Source organism: Coregonus lavaretus, assembly GCF_964263955.1.
Source record: "Coregonus lavaretus genome assembly, chromosome: 15".
Classification (NCBI taxonomy): domain Eukaryota; kingdom Metazoa; phylum Chordata; class Actinopteri; order Salmoniformes; family Salmonidae; genus Coregonus; species Coregonus lavaretus.
In genome coordinates, this window is record NC_140002.1 from 14,543,423 (window position 1) to 14,556,063 (window position 12,641).

The following is a 12,641-nucleotide window of genomic DNA, read 5'->3' on the forward strand; positions in this document are numbered from 1 at the left end:
GTCCTACCCAACTCTGTGGAGACCACAGAAGTCTCTAATGTAATCCACATCTGTGATCTGGTTTTAAAATTAGTATATCTAGTGGAAATTAATGATGATTTATATGGAGGTAGTTTTAAAAGAAGTGCTTTATAAATAAACAAGAGAGCATGTTGCTCTCACCTCACAGATAGAGAGGCCCAACCCACATGTTGATATAGGAAACAGTGATGAGTTTTGTAACTATCACCCGTGATAAACCTGAGTGCACAATGGTAAATAGCATCCAGTGGTTTTAATGTGTTTGCCGATGCATGCATATAGATAATATCACCGTAATCTAAAACGGACATAAAAGTAGCCTGCACAATTTGTTTTCTATTTACGGAGGACAGACAAGCCCTGTTTCTGTAAAGGAACCCTGTCTTGAATTAGAGCTTTTTTCCCAATTCAGTAACATGTTTTTAAAAGAAAGCCTATCATCTAACCATACCCATAAGTATTTATATGCAGAGACCTGTTTAATTTGAATACCATCCAAGCTAGTGATTACAAAAGTGTTTCTAATTGAGAGTTTAGACCTAGAAAAAAACATGACATTTGTTTTCTTAACGTTTAAAACAAGTTTAAGCTGTAAAAGAGACCCTTGTAGTATCCTAAAATCAGACTCCAACTGCATTAAAGCTTGGTCCGTTGTTGGAGCAATAGAGTACATCACTGTGTCATCTGCATATAAATGGAATTTACAATATCTGACATCATCACCAATGTTGTTTATATAAAGTGAGAACAATAGTGGGCCAATTATTGAACCCTGAGGGACCCCTTTAAGTAACTGTAAGGGGTCAGACTTGACCCCGTTGACCATGACGGCCTGAGTTCTATCTTTAAGATAGTCATAAAACCATCGACAGGCATCAGTGCCCAGTCCTATAGATGACAGCTTACTCAAAAGGATAGCATGGTCTACAGTGTCAAAAGCTTTTGACAAATCTACAAACAACGCAGCACAGTGCTTTCTATCATCTAAGGCATTTGCAATATCATTTACAACAAGCATAGTGGCCGATGTGGTACTGTGTTTAGATCTAAAACCAGATTGATTGGGGCAAAAAATACTGTTAACAGAAAGAAAAGATTGTAACTGTTTGTTGACTATAGATTCTAGGATCTTTGCCAGACAAGGGAGCCTAGAGATGGGTCGATAGTTATCCAAATCACTACCGTCACCTCCCTTATGTAATGGCACAACAAAAGCTGCTTTCCACACCTTAGGGATATTTCCTGTGCTTAATGTTAGATTCAAAATGTGTGTCACTGAACCAGCAATGATAGGTGCAGCACACTTAAGTAAGTACGGGTCTAAATTGTCAGCGCCTAAGGATTTCTTAGTATCAATGGCACACAGGGCAGCTAGAACCTCTGCTTCAGTTATTTTCTGGAAACTAAAAACAGGGTTACCATTTTTCAGAGTAACGGTTGAAAAGCAAGACGAAAAATCAACTAACTGGCCAGTACCACAATGGCCACTTTTCTTTTCAAATAAAAAACCAGCAGAGATGAAATGCTTATTAAAAGCATCACAAATATCATTTTTTTCACTTAGAATACAGGAGTCTGAGATAATTTGCTTAGGAAGAGAAACAGCAGAATTCCCCCGTTTCAGTGAATTAACGGTTTTCCAGAATTTTGCAGGATCTCCTGCAGAATCTGTCATAGCATTAAGGAAGTAATTTGATTTTGCCTTTTTGACAGCTGCAGTACATTTATTTCTCAATTGCCTAAAAAACAGCCAATCAGCTGGAGTACCTGTTTTCCTCACCAAGGCCCAGGCCCGATTATTTTGCAGAAAAAGACCTGACAATTCAGGAGAGAACCAAGAACTGGTTCGGTTTCTTACTCTGTGATTCTTAAGCGGGGCATGTTTATCAGACATAGAGGTAACAATAGAAGAGAAAAAAGCAAGGGCTAAAACCGGGTCCAGAAAGCAGCAAGTGGATAAAAGCTCAGAGTGATATAAATCAAGGATAAAAGCTTGCTGTGAGAAATGTTTATAATTTATCTTAGAGATTATACAGGGATCAGAGTGTTTCAGCCTGGTATCTATAATACAAGCAATAGAGCAGTGGTCACTGATATCATTTGAAAAAACCCCACTGGCTGTGTATTTATGGGGGGTATTTGTTAGAATAATGTCTAGTAGAGTAGATTTTACTGGATTCTTAAAGTTGGGACGGGTTGGTTTAGTTATCAGCTGAGTTAGATTTAGCTCAGTACAAATATATTTTAATTTATCGGATACTGGTGAAAGCCAATCCAGGTTAAAATATCCCAAAATCAGTAATTCAGAGTTTGCATAATTAGACAGTATATCAGATAATTTGCATAGAGTACAAGGAGGAGCTGAGGGGGGGCGATATACCCCTGCTAGAGTTAAATGAGCATTATTACCAAGTACCACATTTAAAACTAGACATTCATATTGCTTTAATACACGCCACCACTGACATATTGTCGGTTCTGACCAGCACAAGCCGGCTAGAGAAAAGCAGGGGGAAGCGCCTGAGTGCCAGGTACACCGTTAAGAGCTCTGGGTAATTGATATGCAGTGCGTTTCGTACCAGTGTCCATAACCCCCAACCTTCGTACAGGCTCAACCTACAGTACAGCTGCATGCTATCCAATCGTAGCAGTAGAAACAAACCTATAGCCCGCCCTTTTTTTCATTGGCACCAATTGAGGCATTCGCACACAGCGTCTCTGGACTAGTTTGATTGACATAACATGAGACAAAGAACGAGAGATACATTGTCGCCAATGTTATGTTGAAAGAACAAGACTTGTTCGTCATAAACAGCTTGGGTTTTTTCCAACTCAAACATCCTCACATTATTTAGCTAACGTTAGCATTACAAACACACCTGTCATCAAAGATACTACTCTTCTTCTTCTATGGTATAATGACGTTTGCAACAATTGGATGTGCATTCCGCCACCTACTGTGCGGATGGATATTAAGGATCCCAAAAAGGAAAATTTAATTGGGTAAAAATAACTAAAATAATATACAAACTACCAACAACAAACAAATAATTACTAAACAAAATCAACCTGCTTTTCTGTAAAAACAACAATTATAATCAGGTCCCTACACAGGCTCAGAAGACTCCTGTGAGGGCGAGACATTTCCCAGCGACAATAGTCCTTAGCAATGCTTCTGCCGTAAAGTCTTTGAGCCCCAAAAACATCTCGGCTGCAGATATAATGATATCCAGCTTCTTGGTCTTCTTAGACACTTGTGCTGTACAATGAATCACTGTGGCTATAAATGCCACAAAATCCACCTTCTTCAGATCACTCGATTGACTTAAAACACTAGCAACTGACACCTCAACCTCCTTCACCCTAACAGGGCACTCAATCTGTGAATTTTCCATTCACAGATTCTTCAAGACCATACTTCTCCCGTCTACAAATGTGACACGTGACCATATAATACCTACCTGTAATACCTACATGTTTCAAGCAGACCACCATAGTCCCTGTGCCCAAGAATGCGAAGGTAACCTGCCTAAATGACTACCTGCCTGAAGTGCTTTGAAAGGCTGGTCATGGCTCACATCAACACCACCATCCCGGAAACCCTAGACCCACTCCAATTTGCATACCACCCAAACAGATCCACAGATTACACAATCTCAACGCACTCCACACTGCCCTTTCCCACCTGGACAAAAGGAACACCTATGTGAAAATGCTGTTCATTGACTACAGCTCAGCGTTCAACACCATAGTTACCACAAAGCTCATCACTAAGCTAAGGACCCTGGGACTAAACACCTCCCTCTGCAACTGGATCCTGGACTTCCTGACGGCCGCCCCCAGGTGGTAAGGGTAGGCAACAACACATCTGCCACACTGATCCTGTCACGCCCTGGCTCTGGGGACTCTGAAATGTTGAGCCAGGGTGTGGATTTCTATGTTTAGTTTCTCGGGGTAGCTTCTATGTTGTGTTTTCTATGTTTTGGGTTTTGTTCTAGATCATATAGATCTATGTTGGTCAGGGTGGTTCCCAATCAGAGGCAGCTGTTGCTCGTTGTCTCTGATTGGGAGCCATACTTAGGTAGGCTGTTTTCAGCTATTCTTTGTGGGATCTTGTTCTGATTTGGTTTGTGTTATACCGTAGACGTCACGTTATCGTTGTTGTTTTGATCGTGTGATCATTCTAAATAAATAATATGTTCACCTTCAACGCTGCGCCTTGGTCCGCTTCATCATGTGTCAACGATCGTGACAGAAGATCCCACCTTGACTGGATCAAGCAGCGTGACGAGGAGAGAGGATGGACGTGGGAGGAGATGAGTGCGAGTCTGGCAAGAGGGATGGAGGCCTTGGCCACGGGTAGGAGTGAAGCCCATACATTTTTTAGGGGGGGGCTAACGCCGTGGACGACGGGGCAGCAGGAGGACGCCAGGTTACGGGAGTCACTGGTCACCAGGGGGAAGGAGGTTGTAGAGGCACGGCGAGAGGTACTGGCGTGTGTTGCCAGTCCGGTCCGGCCTGTTCCTGATCCCCACGTAGGGCCAGTGGTGTGTGTTCCCAGTACGGTCCGGCCTGTTCCTGCCACTCGCACCAAGTCAGTGGTGCGTTTCGTCAGCCCGGCGCGGCCCGTTCCTGCTCCCCGCACCAAGTCAGTGGTGCGCTTCGACAGCCCGGCTCGGCCCGCTCCTGCTCCCCACACCAAGCCAGTGGTGTGCGTCGTCAGTCCGGCTCGGCCCGTTCCTGCTCCCCGCACCAAGTCAGGGGTGCGCTTCGACAGCCCGGCTCGGCCCGCTCCTGCTCCCCACACCAAGCCAGTGGTGTGCGTCGTCAGTCCGGCACGGCCCGTGCCTGTTCCACCGGTGGCTGGTCCGGCACCGGTCAGATGCTTCACGTCGGAGCTAGAGCAATCCGCTCCACCAGTGGTCAGTCCAGCTCCGGCCAGCAGGGCCAGACCGGACCAGGGGTACTGTGGGGGGTTAGAGAGGGAGTGGGGATCATGCCCAGAGCCGGATCCGCCGCCAAGGCGGAGTGCCCACCCGGTCCCTCCCCTGTGGTGTTCTGTTGGCGCGGTCGGAGTCCGCGCCTTTGGGGGGGGTACTGTCACGCCCTGGCTCTGGGGACTCTGAAATGTTGAGCCAGGGTGTGGATTTCTATGTTTAGTTTCTCGGGGTAGCTTCTATGTTGTGTTTTCTATGTTTTGGGTTTTGTTCTAGATCATATAGATCTATGTTGGTCAGGGTGGTTCCCAATCAGAGGCAGCTGTTGCTCGTTGTCTCTGATTGGGAGCCATACTTAGGTAGGCTGTTTTCAGCTATTCTTTGTGGGATCTTGTTCTGATTTGGTTTGTGTTATACCGTAGACGTCACGTTATCGTTGTTGTTTTGATCGTGTGATCATTCTAAATAAATAATATGTTCACCTTCAACGCTGCGCCTTGGTCCGCTTCATCATGTGTCAACGATCGTGACAGATCCTCAACACTTGGGCCCCTCAGGGGTGTGTGCTTAGTCCCCTCCTGTACTCCCTGTTCACCCACGACTGCGTGGCCAAGCACGACTCCAACACCATCATTAAGTTTGCTGACAACATAACAGTGGTAGGCCTGATCACCGACAATGATGAGACAGCCTATAGGGAGGAGGTCAGAGACCTGGCAGTGTGGTGCCAGGACAACAACCTCTCCCTCAACGTGAGCAAGACAAAAGAGATGATCGTGGACTACAGAGCTGTAGTGGAGCGGGTCGAGAGTTTCAAGTTCCTTGGTGTCCATATGACCAACAAACTATCATGGTCCAAACACACCAAGAAAGTTGTGAAGAGGGCACGACAATGCATTTTCCCCCTCAGGAGACTGAAAAGATTTGGCATAGGTCCTCAGATCCTCAAAACGTTATACAGCTGCACCATCGAGAGCATCCTGACCGGTTGCATCACCGCCTGGTATGGCAACGGTTCGGCATCCGACCATAAGGCGCTACAGAGGGTAGTGCGTACGGCCCAGTACATCACTGGGGCCAAGCTTCCTGCCATCCAGGACGCCCCCTTTGTTTTTACACTGCTGCTACTCGCTGTTTATTATCTATGCATAGTCACTTTACCCCTACCTACACTTTACCCCTACCTACATGTACAAATATACTCAACTAACCTGTACCCCCGCACATTGACTTGGTACTGGTACCCCCTGTATATAGCCTCATTATTGTTATTTTATTGTGTTACTTTTTTTCAATATACATTTTTTTTACTGTAGTTTATTTAGTAAATATTTTCTGAAAACTGCATTGTTGGTTAAGGGCTTGTAAGTAAGCATTTCACGGTAAGGTCTACACCTGTTGTATTCGGTGCATGTGACAAATAACATTTGATTTGATATCCTTTACAATTCCCACACTATAATGGTTTGGACACAGATGCTCTCACCGCATACCTCACATATCCTAGCTTCATATATTCAGGTAGAGTCTCCTCAAACAACAATAATATCGATAGGCTTTTCTCCTTCCTTCCATTTACCATACGGGTCAGGCGATGTGCACTCCTAGGATCTTCTGACCAAGGTACTCATCTATATCCAACGAGACTCCAGCTATAACTCCTTTGGCAGGTGCCCTGCTCCAAAGATCAATAGATGTTACTTCTGACGTGGACAATTTTGCTAGATCCAGTGCACACTTCTTCTGTTCTTCATCGACACAATAAACCAAAACAAGGCCGCTTCTAGTCACATTGATTGAATCCACCTTTCCCATTGCTTTCTTCATTCTTCGATATTACAAATGGATTTCCCAAATGAATCTCCTTGTCCAAAAAACGAAGTCCAATAAGAAATGCATTATTGGACCGGTCCTTGTCTTCTATTAAAGCTTTTCCTCGGTTTGTTCCATTCTTTGATTTCACTATTTTCGATTTATTGTCAAAGTTCACTTGCCGCACTTTCAGATTCAAGCACAGTCAAAGATACTACTCTAGAGAAGAGGAAATTCATAACACTCGGAGCTTGGGATTCTTGACCAATCACGTTCACGGTGTCATGCTGCGTCACGCAGTTGGTACAGTGGCTGTTTGGGATATCACACCCACATCAAACCACACCCCCAAAACAGCTCTCGCTCATGGCTTCTTGCATTTTTAATCAGCAGGCTAAAATACTAGGCCAAATCAATGAGTTCAGCCCATAAGAACAGTGGTTAACAATAAGTGACAAGAGTTGTGGAACAGGGAGAGTAAGGGAAGATACCTGTATAAGATCCAGGAAAAGGTGGGAGCAGGTAGGAAATAGTAGTCACAAGGCTGAGACTGGGACATACAAGGCTAAATAGTACATTGAAAGTGGTGGGGAAACATCCGACTGGGAGGTGTGATCATTGTCAGGAGGAGATGGGAACATGTTCTATTTGTGCCAGAAATATGTGAGAGAAAGGGAGCGATTGTTAATAGATTTGAGGAGTAATGGGGTTGAAGAGCCAGGATTAAGTGAACTGCTGGGGAAATGTTCAGGGGATGTAGTATTTAATTATGTATTTCCTTTCCTTAGGGAGACAAGATTATTGGGTAGGATTTAGACCTTCACTGTCGCTGGTCCACACTCCAGTCCAGTTGGTGGCAGTAATGCACCTTAAAGTTGGTTGCCAACCACCATATAAAATCCACAGAAGAAGAAGAAGAATGAGTTCAGCCCATCTTTAAAGGGAGAATGTAGTGAGGCTGGGAGATGTGCCAAAGATTTTAAACTATACTGACAAGATAAGGGACTTGCCATGGGAATCGTTGTCCATGAAGTCAGAGGAAAGGCTGGAACTCTTAGCCAATAAGATGCCAGAGAGGTTTGTCACTAGGCAGAACAAGACTGTGTATGTGCACAGTAGGCACGTCTCTGACATAAAGTTGTTTTTCTCAAATTCGGCATGATTGTTACATCTAGCTTTGCTGTAGAAGAATGCACGTCTGCACGGTTTCACATTGTAAATCACTCTGACGTTTAATGACATGTGCCACTCATTCTGACAACCATTCATATATAAAGCAGCACACTGTCGTAAACCATAACAAATGCACAATACGACGGACAGTACATAACAGTGATGTCAAGCTAGTTCACTCATACCAGTACCAAAGTAACAACGTAAGCATTTTAGTCAATCAATGCACCTCTTAGTCAATCAAACAGGCCTCACATAGTGAATGAGCTTTTTTTTTATGTTGACCGAGCTCCAGCCTCTCCCATGGCCTCCCATTGAAAAAAGCACCACCACATTTGTTTTCACATGGATGGAAGTCAAGCCTATTCCTCTTTGGATGTGCTCACTGGACTATTGCATTTAGTAGCCGAGGGAGAAGCAGGAATATATATGTATTTTTTATTTGTTGTCGGTTAATTTGTACTGATTCTGTCCTCACTGCATGGTTGCTTTCAGAATGCTCATTGTGATCTGATAAATCTGTCATTCATTTATTGTTTGTACATTGTGCAAAGTATATGTCTCTCAGTTGATCAAATCATTGCATGTGTACTGTGTATTAAGGTGGGTCACTTCTGTCTTTTGTCGACTGCTGCTATTTTGACAAGGCCTCTCTTGCAAAATACATTTGATTTCAAGACTAACCTGAATAAATAAAGGTTCAATACAAAAATCACTTTAGCTTGATTAGCATGATAAGTAATCACATCTCAAAATCACAAATTAATTGTTTTCTCTTCCTATTGCAGCTCTGCTGCTCAACCAGGGTAAGATCTCATAAGTTTTGCACGCAATTGAAAGGCCCACTGTGATTTTTACAGACGTTTTTGAACATTAAAATTATATATACCCATTGATTCTTTAACAATATCGCTTATAAAAGCATAATGAGCTTAGTTGAACTGTCTAACCCCATCATAACTACAAAATATGTATTTGTTTAACTCCATTTATAATAGTCCCATCATGTATTGTAGTAAGATAACTTTCCCCTTTCCTCTCCCCTTTTAGGGAACCCTACTCCAGAAGTGGAGGACGCCAGGCGTATCTCAGAGATGGGGAAGCCCATTCTAGGGGAGCACAGCAGGCTAGAGGTCATCATAGAGGAGTCCTACAAGTTTAAGGTGTGTGTGTGTACGCATGCGTGCGTGCATGCATGTGTCTGTGTCATATATACAGTGTGTGCGTGCGTGTCTGTATGTGTGTTGTGTTATGTTTGATTAACCCCTCCCACTGTGGCATCCTCTCACCCAACAGATCCGACAGGGAATGACTCCAAATGGGATACTAGACCCGGTATTGTAGCCACTAGCACGTAGTGTGCTCTGGGATTGATTAGACAGGATTGAGGTGTCTCTTTACTGAGAGCCTCTCGAACTGGATGATCTCTACTTCCTACTACATTTTCTCATCTTTCAGAATAGAGCAGTGCTGGGCCTCCCGAGTGGCGCAGCGGTCTAAGGCACTGCAGTGCTTGAGGCGTCACTACAGATCCGGGTTCGATCCCGGGCTGTGTTGCAGCCAGCCGCGACCGGGAGAGCCATGAGGCGACAAACAATTGGCCCAGCGTCGTCCGGGTTAGGGGAGGGTTTGGCCTGCCGGGATTTCCTTGTCCCATCGCGCTCTAGCGACTCCTGTGGCGGGGCGGGCGCATGCACGCTGACACGGTCGCCAGTTGTACGGTGTTTCCTCTGACAGATTGGTGCAGCTGGCTTCCGGGTTAAGCGAGAAGTATGTCAAGAAGTGGTAAAAAACTAACAAAATTAAACATAAAATTAAATAAAGCAGTGCTGTTGCTCAACCTAGTTTTGCCCCCTCCCAGCCATTACATATTTGGTCTATTCCACCACCAGAACACCTGATTCAACTTATCAAGGGCTTGGTGATTAGATGACTAGTTTAATCAAGTGAGCTAGTTCTAAAAACGTGTGGAATCGCTGGGGTAATCTCTCGGTGGGGCTGTCCGAGGACCAGGTCGACAAACACTGGAATAGAAACAGTGTATTGTGATGTAGATAGAATGTACAGTATATCAAAGCCAAGAAACCTTTTCACACAAACTGTCCTGTACGTGACGAGATAGGACATTTATGTAATGTAATGATGCTACTCTTCTACCCTCATGTCTATCCTGACTTCAGTTTTGATAAGAACAGAAGTCATGAAACGGAATGTGTGTGACATTTTATGAGTTTGTGCTTCAGAGCATGCCGTGTCAGCTTTTATCGGCTGCTTTTGTAGTTGAATATTTGCCCACTCTCATTGCTAATCTTTTTTGTGTTTTGATAGAGCACCGTGGACAAACTCTTGAAGGACACCAATCTGGCCGTGGTGATTGGAACTCATTCCTGGAGAGAACAGTTCATTGAGGCGGTCACTGTCAGTTCAGGAGGTCAGACATACAGTGAGGGAAAAAGGTATTTGATCCCCTGCTGATTTTGTACGTTTGCCCACTGACAAAGAAATGATCAGTGTATAATTTTAATGGTAGGTTTATTTGAACAGTGAGAGACAGAATAACAACAAAAAAATCCAGAAAAACGCAAGTCAAAAATGTTATAAATTGATTTGCATTTTAATGAGGGAAATAAGTATTTGACCCCCTCTCAATCAGAAAGATTTCTGGCTCCCAGGTGTCTTTTATACAGGTAACGAGCTGAGATTAGGAGCACACTCTTAAAGGGAGTGCTCCTAATCTCAGCTTGTTACCTGTATAAAAGACACCTGTCCACAGAAGCAATCAATCAATCAGATTCCAAACTCTCCAACATGGCCAAGACCAAAGAGCTCTCCAAGGATGTCAGGGACAAGATTGTAGACCTACACAAGGCTGGAATGGGCTACAAGACCATCGCTAAGCAGCTTGGTGAGAAGGTGACAACCGTTGGTGCGATTATTCGCAAATGGAAGAAACACAAAATAACTGTCAATCTCCCTCGGCCTGGGGCTCCATGCAAGATCTCACCTCGTGGAGTTGCAATGATCATGAGAACGGTGAGGAATCAGCCCAGGATCTTGGGAGGATCTTGTCAATGATCTCAAGGCAGTTGGGTCCATAGTCACCAAGAAAACAATTGGTAACACACTACGCCGTGAAGGACTGAAATCCTGCAGCGCCCGCAAGGTCCACCTGCTCAAGAAAGCACATATACAGGGCCGTCTGAAGTTTGCCAATAATAATAATAATATGCCATTTAGCAAATGCTTTTATCCAAAGCGACTTACAGTCATGTGTGCATACATTTTTACATATGGGTGGTCCCGGGGATCGAACCCACTACCCTGGCGTTACAAGCGCCATGCTCTTCCAATTGAGCTACAGAGGACCACTGAACATCTGAATGATTCAGGGGAGAACTGGGTGAAAGTGTTGTGGTCAGATGAGACCAAAATCGAGCTCTTTGGCATCAACTCAACTCGCCGTGTTTGGAGGAGGAGGAATGCTGCCTATGACCCCAAGAACACCATCCCCACCGTCAAACATGGAGGTGGAAACATTATGCTTTGGGGGTGTTTTTCTGCTAAGGGGACAGGACAACTTCACTGCATCAAAGGGACGATGGACAGGGCCATGTACCGTCAAATCTTGGGTGAGAACCTCCTTCCCTCAGCCAGGGCATTGAAAATGGGTCGTGAATGGGTATTCCAGCATGACAATGACCCAAAACACACGGCCAAGGCAACAAAGGAGTGGCTCAAGAAGAAGCACATTAAGGTCCTGGAGTGGCCTAGCCAGTCTCCAGAGCTTAATCCCATAGAAAATATGTGGAGGGAGCTGAAGGTTCGAGTTGCCAAACGTCAGCCTCGAAACCTTAATGACTTGGAGAAGATCAGCAAAGAGGAGTGGAACAAAATCCCTCCTGAGATGTGTGCAAACCTGGTGGCCAAGTACAAGAAACGTCTGACCTCTGTGATTGCCAACAAGGGTTTTGCCACCAAGTACTAAGTCATGTTTTGCAGAGGGGTCAAATACTTATTTCCCTCATTTAAAATGCAAATCAATTTATAACATTTTTGACATGCGTTTTTCTGGATTTCTTTGTTGTTATTCTGTCTCTCACTGTTCAAATAAACCTACCAATTATAGACTGATCATGTCTTTGTCAGTGGGCAAACGTACAAAATCAGCAGGGGATCAAATACTTTTTTCCCTCACTGTAACCTGTGTTTAGACTGGTACTGTACATTACATAAGTTTGGACACCTACTCATTCCAGGGTTTTTCTTTCTTTTTACTATTTTCTACATTGTAGAATAATTGTGAAGACATCAACACTATGAAATAACACATATGGAATCATGTAGTTACCAAAAAAGTGTTAAACAAATCAATATATAGTTTATATTTGAGATTCTTCAAAGTAGACACCCTTTGCCTTGATGACAGCTTTGCACACTCTTGGCATTCTTTCAACCAGCTTCATAAGGAATGCTTTTCCAACAGTCTTGAAGGAGTTCCCACATATGCTGAGCACTTGTTGGCTGCTTTTCCTTCACTCTGCGGTCCAACTCATCCCAAACCATCTCAATTGGGTTAAGGTCGGGTGATTGTGGAGGCCAGGTCATCTGATGCAGCACTCCATTACTCTCCTTGGTCAAATAGCCCTTACACAGCCTGGAGGTGTGTTTTGGGTCATTGTCCTGTTGAAAAACAAATGG

The 12,641-nt window shown here is 44.2% G+C and overlaps 1 protein-coding gene across 4 annotated transcripts in view; it reads left to right on the top strand.

The window, feature by feature from the left end:
* The window catches only part of LOC311143208 (sodium/calcium exchanger 2-like), a gene marked incomplete at its 3' end in the record, with an annotated part of 28,225 nt that overhangs the window by 13,338 nt on the left and 2,246 nt on the right, over positions 1-12,641 (top strand). For all 4 annotated transcript variants that reach the window (XM_084179002.1, XM_084179005.1, XM_084179003.1 and 1 more), the window contains exons 8-9: positions 8,994-9,106; positions 10,272-10,386. In XM_084179002.1, the coding sequence (XP_084035128.1) occupies positions 8,994-9,106; positions 10,272-10,386 (228 nt within the window). The remainder of the gene's footprint in view (positions 1-8,993; positions 9,107-10,271; positions 10,387-12,641) is intronic.